Source organism: Falco punctatus, assembly GCF_963210335.1.
Source record: "Falco punctatus genome assembly, chromosome: 6".
Classification (NCBI taxonomy): domain Eukaryota; kingdom Metazoa; phylum Chordata; class Aves; order Falconiformes; family Falconidae; genus Falco; species Falco punctatus.
Genome location: NC_137585.1, coordinates 63,974,659 through 64,001,718, shown reverse-complemented (window position 1 = coordinate 64,001,718; position 27,060 = coordinate 63,974,659). Strand labels below are relative to the sequence as shown.

Sequence of the window (27,060 nt, the reverse complement as noted above, 5' to 3'; positions counted from 1 at the left end):
CCTTTAAAAAACACGGAATCATTTTGGAATTTAAAGGGTGGAAAAAAGTCCTCAGGAAGTTTGAAAAAGGAACCTACATAATATGACATGATCTTCTTTAAAACTTAAAAAAATACAGGAAAAAAAAAAACTTAAAATGACTGCAACAGTCAGGACATTGTCTGAACAGCAATGTCAGGGTTTGGTTCAGGTCCTGTCACAAGGGAAATATGAACACTGCAGACCTGTGTAACAAATATTCTCAGCCAAGCTGCCACTTGAACAGGGCCTGCCATAGCAAAATAGGTCCCTTTGCACCACCTCACTGGAATAATCCTGCAGAGAAACTATTTTTCCCTGCCAAGTAGCAGAGAAGCAAAGGATTCAATGGACATGAGAAAAGCATCACTTGGAAGATCTTAGTAGGCGTAACGTTTGGGCCAAGTTAAAGTCATGGAAGCAAAATGGTCTTGGCAGTTACTTGGTCCCTGGGACTCAGTGTCCCTGTGGGTGCTCCTCTCTATTCTGGAGCCAGAAAAACTACCTTGTAAATACCAAGAAGAACCTGCTGCTTCACATCTTATCTCGGGTTGGGAGGTGTTTCTCTCCAGGGGATCAGGGATCGGCATCATCAGCTAGGCAGGGTTTCTGTTTGGTACCCACCATCAGTGTCACAGGATTGTGGTTCCCATTCAACTCATTCAAGTGCTGTCTCTCCGTATGGGTCTTCTTTCATGGTTTTACTCAGCCAACAGCTCAGAGAGACCTTGCTGGTTGTAAAAGTCCTGCTTTTTCTCTGTAACAAAAGCTCCTTAGCTTTTTACTTTCCTCATTTCTGCCAAGGAAGGCAAAGATTCATATCTCAGCTCCAGACCCAGCACCTGGCTTTCCTTGGTTCCCTGAATAACGCCGTCAGAGTAGCAGATGGCCTCCACAGAGGGCTTTCTCCTACTTGGAAGTATAACCTACAGGCTTGGAAAGAAAGAAGGCTCCAGAATTTGACAAGGCTCAGCGGTCTCTGTGGCCTGGAGACAGGGCTGCAAACACCGCTTTGGGTGCCTACCTTCAGTTTTACTCCCACCCCTCTCCTTGGAGCTGACTGCCTTGAGCTAAGAGCTGGTTTGAATCCCTCATCGCTCACTTGGTTGGACATACCAAGATCTTAAGTTGTCTGCGCCTTGTTGTCCACAACTGAGGTGTCTCAGGGACTGTCATCCATCCTCTGTCCAGGGGAAATGGTTCTCCCTGTGGGATATCAGCCAGTCCCTCTGGATTTGTGGATGTGGATGTCCAGGGCAGCCCTTGTACTTGGTAGTTGTGTTTAGGCAAATGAATCCCACGCCTGCTGTCCCCTTCAGGGCAGGATGAATCTCTCTGTGGGCACCATAAGCACCATTGGTTAGATCTTGGCTGATGGGAACTTAGACACCCATCTCACATCTAAAAAACCCAGTGTAGGAGTCTTCTCATGCAAACCAGAGGTTAATTACAACCCATTTCTGCCCCCTGTTCCTTTGTAGCCAGAAACCTGGAAAGGTAAAACTGATGACACCAGGACTCAGCTAATCTGACATTAGCATAGAATAGGATAACTTGAATGAGCCTGACCCATTAACCCTAATCTCATAGTTACCCTGCTATTGATTAGGAATTGTGTGCTAATTGGCAGAGCACTGGAACAGAAACTCACACCTAACACATGATTCAAGAGCCTAATTATCAAGTCCTCCTCCCAGGCCTCATTAAGGCTGGAACTGCAGCAGGTAATGTTATGGCCTTCCTCTCCTTTTGGATTGAAAGGCACGCAATTACAAATGAAATAAGAAAATTAGTCTTGCCCTTCATCTTGCACCATGTTGTTCTTTTCAGCTGCTTGGTGGCAACACAATCCCAAAAGGATTTACATGACACAATGGTCTAAATATTAGCCAAGAAGAGTCCACCCTTGCTGTTTGGATGACACTAACCAAAAAGGGAAGGCTTGTGGACTGACTCTTGTTTATGTTGTCTCCTTTTCTTAAGCAAAATAACCTATAGCCCTTGGGCAGCCTGAGGCAGCCATGTAGAAACGACAAGACCATCAGACTGTAGGATCCACACTGGATGCACAGCTCACTTGCCTTCTCCAGTCTCCCCCCTGCTTCGCAGGCCTGGCAGTCCTAATGACCCAGCACGGCTGATCCTTGAGGAGGTCTCCTGCTGGAACTGAATTGCTTTAGATGGCATGTTTGATCTCCTCAGGCTTCATCCAGCAACATGCCCGCCTAGTGGGGCTTCTATGGAGGTCTTGGGGGACAGAGACTGAATGGTTTTACAAGGGTAGGATCTGCTCTGTTCCCAGTGTTGTTCTCGCTAAGGTCAAGGGAGCTGTTGGGAAGGGAAAGCCTCCTTCCTGAACTCTGCTGAGCCCAAGGGAATGGCAGGCCCATGGCAGGAGCATCCTGCTATTGCTGTATGGCAACACCAGGGTTTTGTCTCTTAGAGGTTTACAGAAGGCTTATTGTAGCAGACACAACATGCACAAGGTCCAGATAGAGGTATCATCCTTCCACATGTTGGTTATCTCCAGGAGAAGAGCTGTCTTTTCCCGCCATCTTGAACTTCAATCCCGGGAGATTTCACAAAGCCCAGGAAGCTGGACCAACTCCAGAGCACTGATGGGGGATGATGCGGAGCAGAAAAGAGCCTGGGGCTTTGCAGCCTGTCACTTTTCAGCTCAAGCTGACAGTGCATTCACCACGGAGGTGCCTGGGACCAAACAACCTGTTATTCACCTGTAGGGTGAAATGCAATGCTCAAGGGGAAGGGCCAGAGGCAAACAACCGTTTCATTTCACATCATTCCCAGAGAAGATTAAGCATTTCTAGTCAACAAGTCTGATGAGTCCTGTGATCAAGATTCAATTAGTTCAAGCAGGGGCTGCCTTTCCTCTTTCCCTTTCTGTTTCTCCTGGGGATGTCACACTGACCATTTTACCACAAGGCACAATATTTTGCAATAACCCCTCACACAGACCCTCCCAGTGCTCCCCACAGTGCTCAGTGTGCAGAACTGGTCTGGGGCAGTGACCGGCACGTGGGTGCCCTGGGGCTCACTTAGCAGCTGAACACACATGCAGAAATGCTGTGCTGGTGAATTTTGCAACACCTCTGCACCTGCTGTGAAGGACCCCTGCGGGGCTCCTTGGCAAAATAAGGTAGCTTTTTTATCAGTTATTAGTTAATGTGGCCACTAGAGGAAACTGAAGTGTGGGATTGGAGCGCTTCATTACTAAAGGTATCCCTAAATCAGTGCTCCAGTAGTCTTCAAGCCCAAGAAATGAGCTCTCACATACAGCCCAGACTGAACCTTTGCTCCATGACCATAAGTCAGGACAGTCAGGACTTCTGGTTTTGGTTTTATTTCTTTAAATTTCCAGTGTGGAAGGGGGAAGGGGGTTTGGGGGGGGGGGGGGGGGGGGTAAAGGAAAAAAAACCCAACAGTATTTTGCTATTAACACTTGAAAGCTAAGAATAACAATTTCCAATATTCCAGAAGCTGCCTAAGTCCAGATCAGCTCCCACACCAAGAGATTAATTTGCGAAGAACAGTGTTATTCTGCCCTGTGTCTTTGAGAACTTCTTGCAGTTAAATCTCTGGGGTTTTTATCCCAGGCTGACAAATTATCTTTAAAACTCCATTTTCAATTATTGTAAGCAACTTGTTGTTGGCAGAGGTGGTGCAAAGTCCCCCCTCTAATGAGCAACTCACGCTGCAGCAAGGATCAAATTCCACTGCTGCATGCGGTGTGTAGTGCTCTTTTGCCCTGACCTTAGGATCTTGCTACTTCACATGCCTGGAAGGTGGAATTTAAACTATTAATAATTATATTCTTGCCCTTACAATCTGTCTTTCACCCAAGGATCTTGAAGTGCTTCAGAAATCCTGGGAGGTTCTGGCCAAGTTAAATATCACACCTCTCCCTGAATTGTTTTTATTCGCTATTGTATCAAGCATTACCATGTTAGCATGCTCTAAACATCAGCGAGTGGTGAGAAAAATGGAAACTGTGTTGGATGACTTTGTACCATGCATGTGACTCATTATTTCCCATGATTTCAGTGCGATTCCTCACAGTGCTGCGAACAGCCGCGTCTTTGCAGAATGCATGTGTGAGTGGAACTGAAAAGGCAATGCTGCCTCGACTCATCGTTGAAGCCAGGGTAAAAGACACATGGCAAACTGAGTCAAAGTCATGTTCTTCAGGCTTTTTTGTTACTTTTACAGTTCTTCCACAGGTCAGCTCAGAATGGACAAGACTGTAAAAAAAAAAGGAAAAGAACATGAAAAGGAAACAAAGAAAAAATAAGCACTATTGACAGCAAAAGGTGAAAGGCAGGTGTGAGAGATGAATCTGTGGTGGATGGAAATGGATTAAACATGTCCCTTTTCTCCCACAGGGGAAATTTTAGCTGTTTTAACTCATTGCTTGGAAATGCTTACCTCCATAAATAAGAAAATAATCCTGTCTCCTGGAAGGTGGTCAGAAGCTGCAGGCTGACTAATTCAAGCTGTGTTGGAGTAAAAGAGAAGCAACTTCTAAGTGGAGAAATGCCCTGTGGAAAGTACCCATCGGTAGAGTCAACATGACAGGCACTCTTAGCTCAAACCAGGAGACCATGTCAGCTGAACGTGATTGCCATGACTACTCATGAAGAGTCAGTTGTCCAAGTTAGAGCCTATTAATACAGGGAGCTTTAAAAATCTCCATTTCTGTGTGTTTAGACCAGAGCAGAGTAGTCCAAGCTTTACCCCCCACCCCCCACCCCCGATTTTGAAGCATTTTCTACCAGAGGCATGGATCCCTTTGTTGATGTTGGTTATGGTAAGCCAAATACAAACTTGTATTTGGCTCTGGCCCCACCAGAGCACAGTGTAGATGCTGAGACCACAAATGGAAGCCACAAAGAGGAAAAAGATAAGCGTTTTTGCATTCCTTGGCACTCATGTCTTCTCTAGTCGTCTTACAGCAGCGAGGAATTCATCCTTTCTGCAGAGTGCTCAGAAATTCTCTCTGTTCTACATACAGGCAATGTGAGCCACAGAGATGTCTCAGTGTTGTGGCCAAGGTCTTGGAGCAGTCACAGCCACAGACTCAGGAACAGAGCTCAGATGTTTCCTCTCCAAATCCTGCTGATTGAGCACTATAAAAGGTTTCTTGTCCCATCACCTCAGGTAGATTCCTTTGTGCTAAATCACTGGTAGTAAAAAGGATATCATAATTAGAATCATTAACTCCTACATAAGCAAGACATGATGCAGTCTACAAAGATCTCCAAGAACTCCTTATCACTATTTTGCATCTAGGTAAATTGAAGCACTGGAAAGTCAAATCATTCAACCCCAAGCCTCTCCTTTTCAGTCAGAGGTATGTCCAGGATCAGAGAGACTCTTGTAAGGTCACCATGAACTCCTGAAACCCAGCTCTCTGCATGCCAAGGTGCAGGACTGCCAAAGAGACATGTACACTGGGACACCAAAGGTGGGGAGTTAATCCTATCACATGCCTGCAAGCCCTGCCAGGAAGGTTGATTGCAACAAGTGATCCCTGCAGCATTCAGCAGGTGATCAGGGTCACATTTTGCATGTCAAATTTCCCAGGTGGAGACCTGGGCGATGCCCACTAGGAATTTGGGTGTGTTTGCACCTATGTACCCTTCTCCTGCCATTCAGCATGCCAGGAGGAGCAGCACAAACATATTAGCTAGAAGAGATGTTGTTAAGAACTTAGTGAAAAACATCGTTTCTCAGGAGGTTCTCTCTGGTTGAGAGAAGTCTGTATTACTTTGTGCCCTTTGTAGATGTGGTCAATGGGGCTGCTTTTCAGTAGAGGGACAAAGCCAATGTTTCAGTGGGAATTCCATTCCCGCAGAAACCACACTGAGGGTTTTTTTGTTTGTTTTTCTTGGAAAAAGCCTACAGGTTGCTATACAGAGGAGTCCTAATTTACCCAGCCATCTGCAGCAGAAGGCTGGTGATGAATCAACACCAGCTGGAGCTTAGCAGAAGCATTTAGGTTGCAATTATGCCAGACTGAACCTTCATTAATGGGAACCTCCAAGTTGTCTCTAGTATCTACTGCTTTCCTGCTGAATCAGGCTGCTCAAATCCTCATCAGAAGAGCATGCAAGAGGTCCTGAGGTTGTGTTCAACTCCCAGACCACAAGCACTCCTAGATGACTGTTGGTGGCACTGAGCAAACTGTTTTTAATAAACTCAATCTCCAGTTTTCAATTTCTCCTCCAAAATCTCCCCTGCTTGGGTTACAAGTCCTTTGAAAGCTGCTTCCTTCTATTTTCCAGGTCCCAGAGGATCAGACAGCATACCAGACCTTGGGGAAGACAAAGGGTTTGGTGTGGGAGCATGCTAAGATCAGCTCCCAAATCCCTCAACCAAGATGCTAGATGAAGTCCAGGCCACCTGTAGGATTCCCTGCCCTGCTCATGGACCACAGGAGAAGTATTTAATGTTGAATGTGCACATTTTGTCAAAACTGTGACTTGGAGCCACCCCACAGCCCCTCTCACTAGCTCAAACTGATCCCAGTTCCTAGTAATGGTTCCACTAACCAGGAGAATTAAATGCAAACAAATGTATGTTAGTTTCTTTGGCAAACACAGGAACAAAAAGTGTTGCTGAGCTGAGATCAGTCATTTATGGTTCTGGAAGACTTTATGCTCCCTAAATATGAGCAAGTTCTACCTAAAGATGTTTTATGGGTTTTCTGGAGCCCCAGACATCTTTGCTCACACCAGAGGTCATACAGCAGATACCCAAGTTCTGCTCATTTCTGTTATGTTGAAACCCTTGCAGTGCTCTATGGTAGCTTTGCAGGTGATGTGAAACACACTTTGTGGTTCATCTTCCCCCTTGCCTACAGTGTGGACTGCTGAGGACTGGAAGACACTGAAGTGTCTGCGTGGCCTTTGGCTTCATCTAAAGGAGAAGCAAGATTGAACAGACTCAATTTGGGGTCTTCGTTCTATAAAATTAACAACCAGGTTCTTGTGCAGGCAGAGAGGAGCCTGTGTATTGTGGAGCCACTGCTGCCACCTGAGAGCGCAGGTGAGGAGTGTACTCCACAAAATGTCTTAGAATGGCACCCGCTTCTAAATGCTGAAGGGGTGGGTTGTGTGGCTGATTGTCAAGGCTTTTCTCACATGGATGAAATCCTGAGACACATTAGAGATGACCTGCTGTCTTGCTCCATAAATCAGATCTTTCCTAGGTCTGGCAGAGCTGTTGAACATCTATGTTCTTCTACCTGGAAAAAGCATGGAGAGCCAAGTTCTGCACTTATACAAGGGCTGTAAATTCAATGTAACTTCACTGACCTCAGCTGTTTTGCTTAAATTGATTGAGATTAGAACACAACATAGTCAGATACATTGCATCAGCCACACCTATCCTATCGCATGTTCCTCTAACATTTGTTGGCTGCTTAACGTGAGGGATGCTTTGGATCTGACCAAAGGTGAGTCAACAAACCTGCAGCGATAACCACTCTGTTTCCCTCTGACCTTCACTGAATGGTCTACTCAGCCTTCACTTCGTAACCTAATGCTGACAGTGGAGACCATCCTACAGGCAGAAGCCAACCAGAAAGAACAGCGCTGTAGCTCCCAGTTATTATTTTTTGCTCATTGTCAGATAACTGCCATCAAGTATTTGCTCTTTCTTGTCCTTTGAATGAATTTGTAAGGGAAATAGCACAGGGGTTTTGTCTCCAGACACTAGCATGGTTTTTAATTTGCACTCAGCCCATAGGAACAGCAGGGTAATAGATGTGGTTACTGATTATCCCCATCCCATAAGCCTGAAAGGATCCTCTAAACCCACTGCTGGAGGATGACAAGGGAGCCAAGGCCTAGCGTGGCAGTAGGTGGCGCTGAAGACCTTGGAGCCTGCCAAGGAACCTTGGTCAACCCACACCCGCCTTGTAGGGCTTCCCAAAGAGCCTTCTCCCCCTCTGTTCCCCTCCTACACTGAAACCACCGCAGAGGAACACAGGGACACTTCGTCACTGGAACAGTGGACACTGGAACCTAGGCCACCCAGGGGTCGGTGCAGAGCCGGGGCTGACTTACACTACATTCAGAGATACTCTTATCAGAAGTAGGATCAACTACAGGTGATGGTTAGAGGGTCTAACTGGGGGTGTGAAAATGGCAGCAAGCCATGGACCACAGAAAAGCCCTGTCACTGGCAGCAGCCACCTGTAATGCCTTCTCAACAGACTTTGCTACCCGTCTATTTGGAGGGTTCAGCATGGTCACAAAGCAGCTGATGGCCTTCTTTCCCTGATCTCAGTAATCTCTTGAGATGCAATTGCATTTATAGCTTCAGAAGTGTGTCTCCAATTATAGAAGTGCTGCAAATGAGCTCCAAGCCACTTTCTGCCAGTGTTACACATTACGCTGGGAATTTGTGACAGCCTATGCCATGGGATTTCACGTCAGAAGCCATCATACCTCCACTTGTCTGATAGAACATGCCATATCTGAAGGGGAACCTTGGCACATCTGATTGGAAAAACTGCACTGACCTCCCAGGCTTCCCTTCCTGTTCTTTTGACAGTTTCAGGAAAAAAAGTAGAGAAAGGTACTCCTTTGGCCTGCTGTGTAACAGGTGGTGTGCATGTGCTGTGGCTGGAGGAGCAACTTATCCTATGGTGATTTGGCTGTGGGACCACAAAGGCTTTTTAGCTGGAAAAACACAAATCTGTGTTTATTCCACTGGCGGGTAGGTACGCCTGTGGGAAAAAAAGCATGTTTACAGGTGCCCACAGCAATGAACAGTGGAAGGATGACTTCAGGTAGAGCATGTGTCATACTGAACCCCTTTCTAATCTGACCAAGAAGAGTTGTGCCTTCTATTCATCTTAAAAACACAGAGAGCAGAGAAGATCTCCAGAGCTGCCTGACTCCAGCTCCCCCGTATCCAGTCAAGCCAGTCAAAAGCACATAGACATTTTGTCACCTGCGTCTAAACTGGGCATCACACCCCCTGCCCTCACTGGGAGCTGGGCATCATCCACCTCACTCTTGAAGTTAAACCGCAATGTGGGCACTGAAGCATATTGCAGGTGCTGTGGAATGGCTGTTGTAAAGACAACAAAAGTAGATTGTCGCTGATAAAGATAAAACACATCCTGTGAGTATAGGGACAGCCCGACATGGGCCAGAACAAAAATCTCTATTGTGCCTTGAATGCTCCTCCGAGTTGCCAGTTCAAACTCATGAGTCTCACCAGAGAATCGCCCCATTTTAACCCCTTCTAGATAAAATCCCAGTTCCATAAAGTACTCAGAATAGCTGAGAAATCCCCTCCCTTTTACATCCTTGAAGACATTGGAAGAAACCTTCCCCTGGGGCCTGTTCCCAGACCTCTAGTGGCCCACCCACATCACAAGGTCATCACGACCATTTCAGTCAGGAAATTAAGCTTCTCCCTAAACACCCTTATCTAATCATCATGGTCAACATTTGGAACTCCCTTGCCCTAAAGACATTTCCCCTAATATCCGTAAAGCTGGGACAGATCAAAGGGCAGTTATCGCTGCTGTGTGTGCTCACCGTTAGGGAAAGCTTTCCTCCCAGGTGCCACACCTCCACATCTCACCTGCAGCCTAACCCAGTCTGCCAGTGGATGAAGCACTGTACTGGTCATGGGGTCAGCCAGAAGCTTTTCCTCTTTAGACATACAAGGACATTTAATTCTTCTGGTGGTAATGACATCAAGATGATCAGGACATCGATGCACGAATTGGATTCATATTGATTCAGCCAAATACAACCGGCATGTGATTTTTAATTAAATGGTTCCGCTGATGTTTACTCTGGCTGAGATAAGCAGAGCTGTGTGCTAAATTAATTCACCCACATTCCCATATAAGAACATACTGGTGTCAAGCACACCTATATATTGGCATGCTTGTAACTAGACAGATGGAGAAAATGTGTATGTGTGTATGCAGATTAAAATGGCATCATGTGCCACGTATTCACTTCCGCAAACATCAGGTTTATGCTTTATTAGTGCCAAGGCATCCAGATTATCATTTCCAGTATCATCCCTGTGTATTCATAGGTAGGTGAATGTGGGTGGATAGATATACATATATGCTAAATGCATATGCATACACACATGAAAAGATATGCGAGCACATGAATATAAATAGACAAATGTGTTGTCCAGAAGAGTGTTTAGGTGGGAGTTCAGATAGCCAAAAAGAAATATCCTTGTGCATCTAGACATCAAATTGCTAGAAATCCTAGAGTATTGATAACAAATCTTCCAGGCAGGATCTCTTCCCTCCCCTGCCTTAGCAGACAGAAGTGTGCTCAGGTTTGCTGCAAATGAAGAAGGCACCTGATGGGTGGCGTGAATGTGTGTGCCCCTGTGACAGAGCAACAAATATTTGGATGCTGAGTGGTGATGAATAAATACGTGCCAGTGTTTATTCCACACCCCAGGGTGGGGCTGGCACTCAGACTGATCAAGGGAGGCTTTTTTGTGTTTGTTTTGTCAGTCCCTAGGTTTTTTCCCTTCTTCCCCAGCCCTCCTGTGGGGTTTGGTTTGGGAGGTAGGTCCTGTCGGACAAAGCTGCTCCATGTAACAAGAAAAGCTGCAGAGGTGGGCTGGGGACCGGCTGATCAGGGCGGTTTAATGAGAGGTGTGAGGAAAGGGGAAGCATCTCTCTAAATACAGAGTGAGTCAAACTCACCTCTGGGGAAGGGAGAAGAAAACCTGAAGCAGAGAAGAGGCGTTGGCGAGGCACCGTATGTGCTCTCAGTCACATCCTCTGCTGTTTACTCAAGCTGGAGGGATGTGAGCAGAAGTAAAACCTGATTTAGGTCACATATATCTTTCTCTTTGCTCAGTGCTGGAGTCAAAACATCCCTTGGGCAAGAGAAGGAGGAGACAAGGAGCCAGTGCATTTTCTGGGAGATCAGATAGGACTTGATGCACAGTCCTGGACTAGCAACCACACATTTTCTCCCAGCTTCAGTGCTCCAAGCAGAGGGCGGTTTTTGCATCTCTCTAAACACTTTTTTTTTTTTTTTTTTTTTTCCGGTGGACTTCATGACAGGCTAGTTTGGCTTATCTTTGACTTTATTTTCATAATAGAGCAGCTTTGCATAAGTAATGAACACTGTTCCCAGCATGTTCTGTAAAGCAAGTAGTAGCTGGCAAGGAGTTTGCTAGATTTATGCACCTGAACAAGGGGCATGGTTTGGTCCTTCATCTCCTCCCCTCTCACCCACACTGCCTTCCCAGTGCACAGCCTCTGGGCTCTGCATAAAACCTCCTGGATTGGTAATTCAGCATGGCAAAGGCCTATCTACAGCTCCACATCCATGCAAGGCCCAGTGCAATAACGGTTGCGTCTTGGTCAGCCTCTAGGTATTGCCCTCATGACTTAATTGGCCTATAATTTACTGATTCGAGGACTTGAGTTTCCAAAGGCACCTGTGTCCTTGCAGGTGCCAGCAGTCAAGGTGTCTGGCATCTCTGACATCCATCTGCTGAGCAAGGCCAGAAGGAGCCATGCCAGCATACATCTCATGCAGTGTAGATGTGGGGCACTTGTAGGGCCAAATCCAGGTATAGCAATCCTGTCCTCAGGCATCCAAGGCCAAAACAGCAGTTCTGTCAGACCAGAAATTCCAGTGAATTAACTGGAACAAACCTTGCCAGGAGATCATATGTAGAGATGGTTCATAAGATCGGTGTTGCTGGTTGCTTCTGTTGGGTCACAGCAGAGAAGAAGAAGGGGGCTTCAAGCCCTGTGACCAAGCAATGGGAGAACTATCCAACATCTGCCTCGTGGTAAATTAAACATGAGCTTTTCCTGAGCCGTGCGGCATGCAGTGATTACTGGAAATGGCTATCTGTGACACATGGCGATGTCCTCCCCCGTGCTTCCCCTGTGCTCACAGCCCTGGCTCTCTTTTCGAGCAGCTGTGCTGCTTCTCGCCTCCGAGGCAGTGCCAGGCAAAGATGCAAATCTCAGTCACTTCTTCCACTCACCACATGTGAGAGGACTGCATTTACTGGTGGAAACTAACTACCCACAGCTTTAAATACTGCTGTACTCAGAACCTCTGTCTGCCTCCAGTTTCTCCTTCAAGGGAGAAGCCAAACCCACATGCTTTCTACAGGCTTTATTGGACATGGATGGACAAAATGCACCTGAAACCAAACAGCCTTTTTGCCTAAGCTGGCTGCTGCTAACTTTCTCCAACCTGGTGGAGAGTTAGGCGATGCAACAATTAAAGCTTGCTCACCAGCTGCAAAAGAAGCCGCAAACTTTTGCTATCGGCAGCATCTGTTGGGCAAGGCGCAGGTTGTAAATCAAAGCATCAGCACTAATAGATGTAATGCCAAGAAGCTTAAAAAAGGTAAATATCCAGTTTGGACACCAGTCACAGGTTCTCCCATGTTTTACGGCTCCACTGGTCCATCATCAACCCCATTAGACAACATCAGTTCTGCTGCAGTCCCCCAGCCCCAGCAGGTCCTAAACTGGAAGGCAATGATTGGAGTGAGGTGAGACCACAAGGTGGATGTGCCCTGTGGGAACGCTGCTTGGTCAGGTTTGCTTGATGCCTGGTCTCAGGATTCCAGAAAATCCATAACTGGGACCACCGTGGAGGAAGAAGGGGAATGTTGACTCTGGAAGGCAGGGAGGATGTGTTTCAACCTTGGCTTTCTTTTAGGAGATGCCCTGGCTATGTTTGAAAGTAGAATGGACTTATCTAAACCTTGGGGTTTGTTGTCTTCCCCATACAGGCTCATCAGTCACTTGAGCTCCTGGAGATCTAGGTGGGTATGTGACTCTTGCCTGAGGCTACAACAGAAATTTATCCCTCCAGGGATCAGTGAAGTATGCCTGGGGATTGCAGAGGATGAGAAATGAGGCCATTTACCACTTCTTTTCCCAAACCTTTCCTGGACAAATACAGGGTCTGGGCTCCAACAGAGCTATACTGAATCCACTGAATCTGATGTGCCTGGATCCCTCTTACCTCCTGGCTCCCAAGATGTACAGATGAGCATATGAGTATACAGATGAGTTTAGCCAGGAGAGGAGGAGGCTCAGGGGAGAGAGACTTTCTCACCCTCTACAACTACCTGAAAGGACATTGTAGCAAGCTGGGGGTTGGTCTCTTCTCCCAAGTAACAAGCAACAGGACAAGAAGAAACAGCCTCAAGTGGCACCAGGGAAGGGTTAAACTGGATATTAAGAAAAATTTCTTCATGGAAAGCGTGGTCAAGCATTGGAACAGGCTGCCCAGGGAAGTGATGGAATCACCTTCCCCTCAGTGTTTAAAAAATATGTAGATGTGGCGCTTAGGGACATGGTTTAGTGATGGGCTTGGCAGTGCTGAGTTAATGGTTGGACTTGATCTCAAAGGTCTTTTCCAACCTAAATGATTCTATGATTCTATATGCCACTCCCAAACACAGTAATAGTAACAAAGACAACAATAACAATAGTAATAATAAAAACAATAATTTTAAAACTTTTCCATCCATCAAAAAAGACCTGCCTTGGGATGATTTACACACATACGGGCTCAGAGACCAGCACAACAGGCAACTTTCAGTGGTCCAGCAGCCCCAGCTGTGCCTTTTAGCTAGGGTTGCTGTTTGAGGATGGAGGTGGCCACAGAGGCAGGGACAGCTTTGCTGCCCAGGATGATGCCTTCCGATGAAGAGGTGCCCCGTGGAGCTGTGCAAACTGCCAGCTGGGGAGCAGTGCTGCTTGCCTGCCCTCGCAGCTAACTGGAGCTTGCACGCAGCTGAGGATGAAACCATTTTCTGCCTCAGCCCCAAAGCCCTGTGAAACAGGTGGTTTTCCACAGCTCTCCTCTTCCACATGCAAGCAGTGGGGACGTGATCATTGAGAGGGAGTTTCACTCTGAGTGTTGGGACTTTCCCGGGGCTGTGCATGGCATGGCCATGGTGTGCATCACGCTCATGTGGTGCCCTCTGCTCCTTCCCCAGCTGCTCCCAGTCTTGTGCAGTTCATCTATCATGGTGGGACATGAGCCTCCTGACAACAGGCTGCTGCCCTCAGGTGTGTTCACAGACCCCTTATGTGTAATCCACATAATCCTGTGGTCCACGGACTGCATCTGTAGTCAAGGTCCTGCTCAGTGTGCCTCAAATAAGGAGTTAATTTGAGCACCCACCCTCACTTATTTTAGGAGAGTCCCTTTGGACAGGAGAACCCCCCACCTGATGTACATACCTAAGCTGGGTAGTAAACACAGTGTGGCTGCATCCAGGAGCCAACCTTGAGCCATGTCGTCCCCTGCATCCATCAGCCACGGGTGCCGGTTAACCCAGTCCAGCGCTGCACCAGGCAATACACCAAAACACTGCTGCCGGTCACAGCCCCAGCTCCAGCCCTTGCCCTGACCCTGTTCATTTGCCAATATAAACATTGCCTGGCATGCTGCTGCAGAAAGCTTCAATTTTTGACAAACCAATGTTTTCAGCTAGAAAAAAGGTCACACATAAGAATCCTGCCCGGCTTTGCCTGTGTCCCCAGCCTTACTTAAATACAGCTAATTTCTCCCAGCAGCCACAGCCCCTACATGCTCAGATGAGCTCCTACAGACGGCATGGCTATAAATAATCCCAGCCAGCAAAAGAAACAACCTCCCTGACAGCTTTATTTTCTGCAGGCATGACCAATCCATAATGATTTAATTTGCTCTTTGTCCATATTTGCTTTGGTCCCTTGGTTAATTACTTGAGGGAGCTGGATTTGATGATCCTTATGGGTCCCTTCCAACTTGAGATACTCTGTGATTCTATGAAAGAAGATGCTACTGGATTTCCACCCTGGGGGAAAAAAAAACAATTCAATTGCAAAACATATATATATATATGTTTTGCAATTGGATGCCTTGGTGTTGTGCTTTGTCTCATCTGCCACAAGTAGAGGCGATGATAACCCGGAGAGACTTGGTTGCAGCTAATGGGATCCATTGAAAACATACCCGCTTCAATAGAGGGGGCAAGGACTGATTCTTCAATAGCTATTAGTCCTGTTTCCTTCAGTGGATTTATTCCCAAGCCCTTGCAGCAAATGTTTACTCATCCGGAGGTATCTTGACCCCTGGTGCAGTTTGGAGGTTTCTTTACCGAAGGGTGCAATTTGATTGTGAGTTAGCGTGGATCTCCCACGCAGCCTGGCTTTGAATATCCTCCTATGAAACTGGACACAGACCACTGCCAGCAACGGGTCCCACAGCTGTTTATCTGAAATGACCTCTTCAAAATAGCAGAGGGATGTGGCAGCTGCTTAATACTTCATCTGACCTTTGCACAGGGGCAAATCAGCCCCTTTTGAAGCAGGTGACCAATTTGCCTGTGCTCATTGGCACTTTAAATACCAACTTCCTGGACAGTATGTATTTATTATTTATTGCTTGTATTTCTTTTTGCACCAATGATTTAGTTTTAGGCAGTTCTGCGAGGAGCAGGGAGTTGAACTCAATGTTCCTCATGGGTCCCTTCAAACTTTGATATTTTATGATTCTATAATTCCATGACTTTGATCCATAACCTGCAAGAGATGCACAGACATGGGAACTGTTATCCCATAGACAGTGGATGGGCTGGACATAATAATTGTATGGGGTCCTACCTGCTTTTGGCAAACATCACAGTTTGCAAAAACCCTGGCTGTGCCCAAGACAGGCCATGAAGCCAAATCGTCTCTCCCAAACAAAAAAACCCACCAGTGCAACCAGAAAGGGAAATATTGTGCAATGCATTGTGCTGCCATTGGGAAATACCAGAGGGTTTCAGCTTCCCAGGTTGCATTTGTGGAGAGAAGAAAAAAAAAAGCCTCCAAAAGAAGCTGCAAAACTCACATTACAGGCTCAGAGGCACTGCCAGGCTGTTGCAATGGCAGCCCATCAGCCAAAGCCTGGCTGCCCAACACGTGCATGGCCTCACCCCGTGGCAGGCGTACAATTGTCTGGCTTAGCTGAACCCTCACAGCACTGTTGAGTCAGCCTCTCTGCAGGCAAATCAGCTTCACAGCCATGGCAAAAAGCCTTCCCGGGCTGGCTGACATCCTCACAGACCTTTATGAGCATCAGTCCCATCCCTCCTGGCCCTGGCAGCAGCTGTGCAAGCACACAGACAGCAGCAGCTTTGCTAGGAGCAGCTTCAGGAGGAAGCCACAGACACGCTCAGATCAGCTTAGCAGATAGGAAGGTAATTAATAGCTGCATTAAAACCGAACAGACAGGTGGGCTTTTTGTTTAAGCCTTCCCCTCCTAACCCTTCTCCTTGTCTGGGGCATTGCTGGCTGCTCAGCTCATGTAGCTTCCAAGAGCATTTCAAGGGATGATAGTGAGATGCCAGAGACACCACACTGAGTCCTACCTGCATTCCTGAGGCCATAGCTCCTCTCTATTGGGTCTCCCAGGAGGTGCCTGGAGGTGACCTGTTGGATGGATGAGGTGGGTGTCCAGCCCTGTGCAAGATAAGGGCAAAGAAAACCCAATTTCATCTTTCATGACTGATGAAGGGCTACCCCTCACTCTTTCACCAGTTGTGCTTCTTCCCCAGCATTACCTCAAGTTAACCCAGTGCAGTGTCTTCCGACATCAGAATGTTTTGTCAAAAAAGGCCAACACTTCATCTAAAACGTCTTCAACAAAACAAGGAAAATGATATGTCAGTTCATGGAGTCAAAAGAAGCTTTGGAAATTTTGAAAAATACCGGTTTCCATCCCATTTGGACAGGAAGATATTTTTATTTTTATTTACATTTAGAAGAGAAGATTTCTGGTGAACCAAAGCCTTGGTTGTCAGCCAGCTTCAACCATGAGTCTTGCAAACCCTTTATTACGATTCTTCTGACTTAATTAACTTTCTTCCCAGCCCCATCTTTCCCTAGTTTGCTCACTCTTGCATGTGATTTTATGTAAGGGATGCAGACAGACTTCTTTCACCTCTGCAACAGAGCTGGTGATGGGCAAAATTGTGTCAGGAAAAGAGGTCTGGAATTAGTCTCCGTGCAATGGCCATGCTCAGGGATACCACAAACCTGCATGCTGGTTTAGCAGGTCTGGAAAGACATGCCAGTCATTATTACAAATTAATTATGGTGACTATCAGTGTTATATTACTTTATTATGCATTGCTTATACAGCACCCAGGTCCTGCTGGGTAGTCTATAGCCAAATAAGAAAATAATTTCCCTGTCCCAAGCAGCTTCAAGAAGGGGGGCTCATCCCACTAAAGGGGCCTGTGATGGTGCAAAAATGTTGCTGAGAACATGCCCAAGTGGATGATATCCTCTTAGGAAAAAAGTGAAGAAAATATAAAGAAGATAAATCAAAGTGGTGGCTGGAAAGGCATTGGGATTTTGTGGCAATGACTCTGACACTGTAGATGGGTACATCTCAGGTAGAAAGGGCAACCTCTTCCTCCAAGAACATGACCTGGGGATGACTCCCAGGTCTTTTCTCTCATCTTTCTCCAGTAGGTTAAAGTCACCAACACGGGCCCCAAAAAAACTGACATCTAACCCTTGTACCCATACAGCAGAAACTGTGCACGAGTAGCTGCTGGTGGTGGCTGAGCAATTATAGAGCAGGCTAATGAGCAGGTTGTCTGTACTTCGTCAAAGGATAAAAGGTGGCCTTGAGATTCTGCACCAGGAGGAGAGGCTTGGGAGATGCCTGCACATTGCATAGGAACTACAGAGGAAGGAGCAAATGCACTGGAAATGCCTAGCAAATGCTGAAGGATGGGGCAATTAGGAAGAGTAAGGTGGATGCATGGCAGGAGAACACGTCTGCCGCTTGCCACAGATTAATCAAGGCTGGGCAGAAAGAAGAGTGAGTGAGTCAGAGCACCTGGTTGGTAGGGTGGCATCACCCCTCTGAGCAGGTGACATTAATACTGTCTGGAAAGTAAAAGAGCAGCCCCGGAATGGTCAGAGTAAGTCACAGTCCTTGCAGCATCACCAGGAAGGAAATCAGCCATTAACACTCGTACCATCACCCTGAAATCTAGGTCGCTGGTGTGATTTGCCTATACAGACACCCCTGAGGACAGCGTGCTTGTGGCACTGGATGGATGGGGCAACCAGGTACACGTATGGGAGCTACAGCTCCCTTCTTCGCCTGGCTTACTGCTGCCACGGTGCCCTGGAGTAATGAGTGGGTAGAGTTGGACCAAGGAGCAGAGAAATGCATGGTGACATTCGCTTCTTCATGCTGCCATATGGTGGGACTCCTGCTCCCAAGGTAGGACATCAGTATTTTTAGGTACCCCCCACCTCCCCTAAACCAACACATCCCCCGCTAGCCAGAAAGCCACTTCATCTCCTCATCAGGAAAAGGCAGCTCTGCCCACAGGTTGGCATCCAGCTTTGGTGGAGGCATCCAACGCAAGCTAATGCAGGCTCTCCAGTCTGGTTTGGATGACATTTATCAAAATGCTGGGTTTTCTTTTTGCTGATGCTGAGTCAGTTGTTTCGGTGCATAAAGGCAGCGAAAGGCAAGATCCAGCTCTGGAAATACCTCCTCATAATGACCAAAATCACAGCTTAATTGTGGGGTTTCAGCTGCAGCTAGAAATATCTGGATTTGGGGCTGTGCTCATTCTCAAGCTGCCTTCCACCATGGTAATTATTCGTTAGGTCTTAATTACTGTTTCTCTTTGTAGCTTCAATTCAGCCGTGCTTTTTGGTCACAACCCCTGCTGCCATCCACTTTTCTAACTTCTGCACCAGGCCACCAGTTGGTACAAATTTTTGCCAACATTGATTTCCACACAAAGAGCACTGGGATACTTCTTGTGGCAGTAAAGACAGGATAGTGTTGGCTAGGTGTCTGACTAGGAGTGGATGCAATATAAGGCTCTGTACCTTGTACTAGAGGGAGAAGCAATTCACAAAGCCTGTGTGATCCTGAACGCTGTCTCATCACCACCCCTTCAGACCATGCTAGCTTTGAGTCTCCTTAGATCAGCAAGAAACTCTCCACTCACTTTGCCAGCCAGTTGGGTGGACAGATGCACCAGTTGAGTTTTGTCTGGCTGATTGTGAAGCTCACCAGACTCAGCAACCTTGTCATGGTCTTATCAGGTTGCAAATTAGATTCCCCTTAGGCTCATGGGAGATAACATTCAAGACCTCTCCAGGCATTTAGCCCCTCATCAGTTGGACTGGAGCTGTCAGGTCTTCAAGGGATGGTGATGGCTTATGGAGAAAGAGAAGATGAGGAGATCTGAGGCCTGGCAACACTCAGTATACCACTGACCAATTTCTCTGTATTCTTGCTCTGTGGACTGTCTCATGTTGACACATGTCAGCTGGTGCATCAGGCCACAAGGAAAGCAGGGAGCAAACCTTACAGTGAAGGTTTCCCAGGACGCAGAGTCCAGCCTGGCCCCAGCAAGGACTGGTTCCTCTGTGGCCTCCTCAGATCAGGCATAGGTCCTGGGGGTGGACCATGGAGCAGGACAGAGGAGCGGCAGGATGCAGCAGGGCACTCTTGGGGTGAGGACATGAAGCCAACTTTATGGATGTAGGTACCGTACATGCGTTTCAGGCATATGTCAACCATTTCGATATTGACTCTTACCACTATTCCCCTGTAGAGGAACGAAGCTGGGTTAATTAGCATTGATAATTTACAGCTGTGGGCTGGCTTCAGGGGCGGTGGGTTGGCCGGTGTAGATAAGCTGCAGCTGTGGGTGGTTAAATGAAGTGGCTGGGCAGCCAGTGAAGAGAGAGCAGGTGAGGAAGAGAAGGTGAGAGAGAAAGAAGCAAGAGGAGAAAGAACACATGCCCTAGGTGAAGTGAGATGAGGAGAAGGCAGTGGAGGGACTGTATGAAGAGTATGCTGGTATGAGGTGGTGAAAGACCTTGTTGCAGCTTGGTAGTTTGGAGACTGCTGTGACATTCCTCTGTCCACGTGATGTAGTTTCTTCTAGCGTTACTGACAACTAGATTCAGTTTCAATTCACTTTTTTCTGAGCAGTTCCTTTCCCGAAGCACTCTCAGCAGAAGCCACCTGACCAAACCTCTAAGGTCTCCCCTGATTTCTGCCTTGGCTGTGGCAAGCAGCAGCTCTGCAAACAGAGGCCAGATCATCCATGGCAAACAGGTCATACCCCAAGGGGAAAGAGATCAGAAAGGAAAAGCAGGTGGCTGGGGGAATGGCACAACCTGATTTCTCAAGTGATACCCGTTGTCTGGACAAAACCCCAGAACACCAACTCCCTCTGTGTATTTATCCAGGAAGTTGCAAGGGACTGTCACAAGTTATATATCACTGTGCAGCTATTTCTAAGCAGCAGCTCAAAGGCAGAAGCATGTCCAGATGATTCTGATGGCTGCTCCTCACTGCTGCTGGATGCTCTGCAGCATTCAGGAGGGTAACAGATGGGCTGCAGATGGAGGTGTCTCCAGCAGGACCAACTCACAGGGCTTAGGAGCATCTGAGCAGGTTCAGCTGCAGGCTGGATGGCTGTTGCTGCTGGCATGGCTACTGTTGTCCCGGCTACTGTTGTCCCCTCTCTATCCTTCTGGATAAGTCCTCTTTTACCTGACCTTTTAAATTCAGAAAGGTTTTCAGAAAACACTCTGAGTCTATGTAGTTTTTAGAAAGAGCAGAACTTGTAGGTCTGCCTATCTACTGCTGATGTTGCCTGGTGAAAAGCCAAGGCATGCATGGCCGGGGGTGGAAGAGGCTCCCAGTGCCGCAGTGGACAGGTGGAAGGAAGGGGAGCCAGCAGCTAGCGGTGACTCCCGTGAAGGCAGGTGAGCTGAAGGATGGGACCAGTGTGGGACCCTTGCCCACCTGACTGGGGAGGCCACCAGAGATGTGCAGTACCAGGACATGAGAACCTCTCAATGGGTAAAGGCCAGGTGGGAGGAGAATGGCTTAGGTTCTGCAGCAGGAGCCACAACAGAAAGGTTTTACTGGGGGCGTGAAATTGCTGGGAGAGAGTATTCACCACCCTAGCCCTACACTGAGCCTGACTGCTCATGGGAACGGGCTGTTTTACCCCAGGGAGGGGGCAGCTTGGGGAGAGGAGCCTGGCATTGCCCCATCACACCCCTCGGTCTCAGAGAGGAGAGAGGGTACAGGTGGACACTCAAGCAAGGGAAATGCAAGGGTCAGATATCCACATCCACGGAGCCTTCCCTTGGCCATGGCCATGAATGAAGCCCGGGCTCTGAGCCCACCCTGGGGATGGGGAAGGGACCCTAACACTAAGCAGGGTTAAGGCACGGAGCAGCGAGACTGTGATTTACACAAGTCTGTGCACAGCTGCAAAATAAATTTTTCATATTTCAGTAGAAATACATGTCCTGCCCAGGATGTGTTTGCTGGAGCAAAAGTGCACAAATGCATTTAGGTACCTGGAGCTGTTGTAAATAATTCCCATTAGAGCCACAAGCAGCAAGTTGTTTCCCCTTGCAAAGCAACCCCCCAGAATATCCATTTCTTTTTATTTTTTCTTGCAGGTAGATGAAAAAAAAAAAAAAGAACAAACCCCCTCCAATCCCATGACGTGATGACAGTCACTCCCCAGCCAGAGGCAGGTGAGCGGGGTGCCAGCTGTGCTTTATCCAACATGCTGTATTGTAAAGGTTTGCCCATGGTTTATTTAATCCCTTGCACGTATCAGACACATTCCTGAGCCATCAATCAGAGCTGAGTCAGCCAGCGTGACTAGTCTGCCCTTTTTATTTTTTTTAGCAATCACAAGTTCGCTAGCCTTGTGTGCCAGCAGTGAGCTGGGTTTTGTTGTGTGTTTTTTTTTTTTTTTTTAATGAAAATGGGACTTGACTGGGAGACGGGAAATGTTCCCACTGTCATGTATAACCTTTAAAGCCGCCTTGCCTCGAGGAATCTCTCCTCTCTGTGATGCCACAAAATGCATCACATGGAAGACAAATAAAGGATGCTGTCTGGGATGGCATTGGCCCATGAACCCCCTCCCACGCACGGCTCTCCCGCACAGATATCCTGACACAAACCTATCGTGCCCCCTGCACACAGAAAAAGGAGAAAAGGCTTTTCAGAGGGGGTGTTTTCTTGCAGAGCAGCCTTGGAAGTGCTGCCCACAGCCACGCTCCAGGAGGCAAAGCTTTCCTCCTGTGCTCCCCCCACAAGAACAAGATTATCACAGCTTCAGAACAGCCCCTGCCCACCCAGGGAAGGCAGGGGAGCAGCGCCGCTGTTGTGGCTACATGCAATCTCAGCCCACCACAGCTCGCGGTGTTATCAAAGCCCCTGCATCCTTGTGGGACTCTCTGCAAGGTGGGGTGCAAGGCTACACTCCCTGCCCTAAAATAAAGCAAGGAGTTTTGTCTCTGCTTGGGTCAAGGAGACAGCCAGGTTGATGGAGATTAAACAAACAAAAAATTCTTGTGGTTTCTGGATTACCCAGAGAGCACAGGTCCTCCCTGCCCCCAGGATGCTTGCAGGGATGAGCATCATCATAAAGTCTTGTACATCTGTGTATACACCTAGAAAAAAGTTCTTGCAGATGCCTTAAGCTTTAAATCTGAGAGCCCTCTCCCTGGTGAGAGGCCCTCTTGCACAGAGCAGAAGGGAGGAAGCAGATGGCTCCTGTGCATCCCAGCAAACCCCAGCCCAAAGCAAGGCTCAACCTGCACTGAAAACCCAGGGAAGATCAGAGCAAGGGTTGCACATCAGCCAGCAGCAACTAACCACAGAGCTGAGCTTGAACACATGGCAGTCCACACCTTTTTTTTTTCTCTCCCCTCCTGTTTGCTCCTAACAAGCTTTCAGAAGCACAACTGCTCAAGAGGGACCAGCCTCCAACCACATGGGGACCATCCACCCAAGATGTGCTCTGGAGCACCATCTTCAAATTGCACTTTTCCCTGCCTCTGCTCCCTCTTTTGCTCTGGAGCTGGGGGGAGAAACAACAGGAAAACAACCAAACTAACTTTGCAGAGAATTTTCAACTTTGCTCGCAGGTGGCATCTGCTCTTTTCCTGCCTTCACGGCAAAGACAGCTGTGATCTCAGAGGACAGCTCTTGCCCAGCCCTTGAAATTCATGAGGAGCATTTTAGACAGGTATTTGGTCTGAAGAACCATACTAGTTTTGAATAAATGCCTAGACCTGCCTAACATGCAGCCTATGTGAAGATCTAGGCAGGACATACTCCAGCACATCACCTTCATACTGAGCAGTGATGGAGTAGGTAGAACCTGTGGGGTATTTGCTTGCCCTTAAGGTGTTGACACCTGGTTGCAGGAGTGATGCCCTCAGTTCCACAGAGGAGCTCTTCACTCACCCTAACAGAAACTTAAACATTGCTGTAGTGTGGTCAGAAAAAAAGGGTTCAAGCCACAGGATCCAAATGGTTTCCCTTGGAGATGATACTCAGCAAATCCGCTATGGGGCCAGGAGGGATTTGAGGTACAGGAACATGTGTAAGGCAGGACTATGTGGCCACCAAGCTGCACATGAGATGGGCCTGAGTAATTCCCAACACAAGAAACAACCAGGCTACATCTGTATTTTAACAAGATTTTTTTATTGGTCCAGCAACTGCAAAATATACAAATTTCTGAAAGGCATACCCTGTTTTCAAGCTGGCACAGCTTTGTATCAGGCAATTATTCCAGACTTATATACAGAACAGTTAACATACCACAATTAAAAAAAAATCCCAAGTAACTACCCTTCTCCAAGCTTTGCAGTATACATTAAATAAATAAAGAGCGCTTTGCTATCAAAAAAAAATATTCAAGTATCACAAAGGAAAACAAAACAAGCAGGGGGAAGAACCCATCAGTGTAGTTTGGCAAGTCCCCCCTCCCCACCTGCCTTGGCTGGAGCATCACTGCCCAGTCCTTGGCTCTGTTAACCAAAACAGAGGGGCATCATGATCGCACAGGGTTGACACTATCCCATTTACTGCCAACCCCTCCAGCACGAGAGGACCTCTTTGCTGCTCAAAGACCAATTTTCCCCTTGCTGGAAAAAATGCCAAGTTCAAATATCATCTTTTTGTAGATCTTCAAGACTTCTATTATTCCCAAAGGAAGAACATTTGGGGTCATGAAGGTTTTTTGCTGTTTGATTTTTTTTTTAATATATATATTTTTATATATATATATATATATACACACACACAAATACACCCCAAAACATCTGCAGAATTACATGTGTACAGGATTGATTAAGGGGCAGCCAGATGTCATGTTTGCATTTGCCGGCTTATCTTACCCTAGCAGGAGAAGAAAGATAAAACTCCGCAGGAAGGAGGCTGAAAAGACAAGTGACTTGCCTTCCCAAAACATCCGTTTTTCTCCAGGTCAGATAAACCAAAAAAGCAGATGTCGACTGCGTACATAGGGAGAAGCCTGCTTTTAACGCAGTTATTAAAAAAAAAAAAAAGAAGGGGGGGGTGGGAGGGAAATTTCTTTGTTTCATCTGTACAGGACTATAATACACATATGCACAAGCTCACACAGGCAGGGTACTGCCAAGGCCGCCTGCCCCAGCTGGGCATGGACACCCCCCCCCCCCCCCCCCGTTGTCGGTGCCGCTCCGAGCACATGCTTTGTCTGCATGAGGCTGAAGCGCTAGGCACTGTGGTTCACCTTTTCCCCAAAGGAAAAAAACAGAGCAAACCCCCCAAAAAAACATACATGCACAAACATACACAGAAATTTTAAAAATCATGACTTCTCCCCAAAGCTGTCTACTCCCATCTGCAGGGATGTTGTTTCCTACCCAGTGGGCTGGGGAAACCCATGGGAAGATGAAGCCAGGGAGCTGCCCATCTCCAAACACCCAGTCCAGTGCTGCAAGAGGGCTTGGCTGCCTGCACCTTCTGCCTCCAGCTTAGTGATGCAGCCAAAAAGCACAAGGTGAGGATGGAGAAGAAGCACATACAAGTGGGAGGGAAAAAAACCCAAACACCAACACCCAACCCAGAACCCTAAAAACAGACAAAAAAAACGCCAAAAAAATTTCAAAATCCAGACTTATGTACAAAGCAATAGTGGTTAATTGCCATTTTTAGCTCTGTCTCGCAGCCTGGGACAGGCTGCCAAGAAAGAATCTCTCGTATCAAGCCACTGGGAGTTGGCTGATGGAGTCTATGTCAGGACCTTGCCCTATTTTCCCCCCCATACACACAGACCTTGAACACCATAACTACTATGTGTTTTTTTAGTCCCAGCTTTCCAGCATGCAAAATAATTTTTTTTTTTAAAAAAAAAAAAAAAAAAAGCTGCCTGTATTCAGGCTTCCCCTGTTAAGGGGCACAACTTGAAAAAATAAAACAGTTATGCTTCTGCCACAAATAAAGTGCAAAAACCAAGCGGTTTCTAGGTATACACACAGACACACACACGTGTGTGTGCATGTATATATATTAAATTAAAAAAAATAAAAAGAGAAAGAACACAGACAAAACTGTCCCTTCTTGTGCCTTTTTGCAGCCATACAGGGACTCCTGCATCCCAGCCAGACCTCTGGCCACCTCCACAAGACCTGTGTGTCTGCAAAACGCATCTAGCTCAGCCTGCCCACCTGCAACGCTGCAGGGATTCAACCCCCCCTTGCAAAATCTCTGCTTTCCTCCAGGGAAGAGGAAAGGGGAGATGAAGTACCAGCATATACCTCAACTGGTCCTCAGTCTCCCCAAAAATCAACACACCCCTGAACTCAGACTATCCCTTCACGCTGAGATGAAAGCATCGCCCGAGCCACCCCCAGCGTGGTGACCTCTGTACTACAGGCAGCTCATGAGCAGTTCTAGAAGCAGATCTACATTCTCTGCAACCCCCTTTAAGGTGTATTGATTAAAAAAAAATAAAAAAGGAAAGAAGGAAAAGAATGTTTTGGGGTCCTTTTTTGGTTAAACCCAGCAGTTCTTGCTGTGGAAGACTTAACACAACTGCCTTCCTGGTGCTCTCGAACCTGGGTGAGTCAGGCTTGCGTGTGCAACAGGCTGTAGTGTGAGTAAAGGACTGCAGCACAGCACATTACGGGCTTTGTTGAAAAGTAATTAATAAAAATAAAAATAAAAATAAATGCAAAACCCCTTCAGTCCCCCCTCCCCTTCCCCCTATTTCTCTGCTAACCCTGCACCATCCACATATATACACAACCCACCCGGATATGGATGGGTACCAATCATCTATAGAAAAGAAGATCAAAACTGCTTACAGAGAGGAAAATTAAACTCCTGTGCGCTAGAAGCACTTTACAGATTGCTATGATCTAATAGGACGCTGGAGAGGAGAGCAAATGCCGCAGCTTAAAGATGTGGCGGTGACCCCAGGGAGCTCGGCTCCTCTCCTCTGCTCTCCCGCATCTCTCCCCCTTCAGCAGAGCAGTTTGCAGATGAACGGGTGTGGGTAGAAACAGCTGAGGGCCAACCTTGCCAACTGGTTTATAAGCAAGCTTCAGAAATGGCGATGGGATGGGAAGCTGGCGTCGCCACTGGTGTCGCTGGTGGCCTCACGACAGCGCCATCGGAGTCACGACGGCTTCTGCGAGTTGTTCATGTTCTGCAACAAGAAGGGAAGGATGGGGATTGGGGATCACGCTTGGGTTGGACCCCATTCTGGCAGTATCGTCCATGGGCACATCAACAAGAGGACAGGGGAGTAACAAAAAGCCACAGCACGGGTCACTATGAAAGCATCCACCACAGAGGAGAGGACACTGCCCACCCAAGGAGAGAGGGGGGAGGGATGCGCTGACTCTACCCACACACATCCCCTGGCTTTAACTACAGTGTGAGAATTTGACAGAGATATCCCTAAAAAACAAGGTAACCCTCCCACCCAACCCATTCTGTACTTTTGAAGCTGCAATTTGGTCCATGCAAGGCAAGGTGACAAGGGACTATGGTGTTCATCCAAGGAGCCCAATTAAACATCTTTCTCTTGCTTTCCTTGAGGGTGGGCAGTGTCCCCCCTGCCTGCCAAGGACGCGGTCACCGTCTGTCCACCCTTGGCACTGCCAAGAGGAAGCTCCTGCTG

The 27,060-nt window shown here is 47.4% G+C and overlaps 1 protein-coding gene and 1 long non-coding RNA gene across 6 annotated transcripts in view; one reads left to right on the top strand and one right to left on the bottom strand.

Moving 5' to 3' along the window:
- The first annotated feature begins 1 nt into the window (after position 1).
- LOC308066611 lies at positions 2–25,267 on the top strand. Its single transcript, XR_013929219.1, has 2 exons — positions 2–19,913; positions 21,542–25,267. It is a non-coding gene; the product is annotated as an uncharacterized lncRNA (long non-coding RNA).
- Positions 23,571–27,060, bottom strand: part of PFKFB3 (6-phosphofructo-2-kinase/fructose-2,6-biphosphatase 3) — a gene marked incomplete at its 3' end in the record, with an annotated part of 43,505 nt that continues 40,015 nt past the window's right edge. For all 5 annotated transcript variants that reach the window (XM_080394062.1, XM_080394065.1, XM_080394066.1 and 2 more), the window contains one exon: positions 23,571–26,583. In XM_080394062.1, the coding sequence (XP_080250188.1) occupies positions 26,577–26,583 (7 nt within the window). The remainder of the gene's footprint in view (positions 26,584–27,060) is intronic.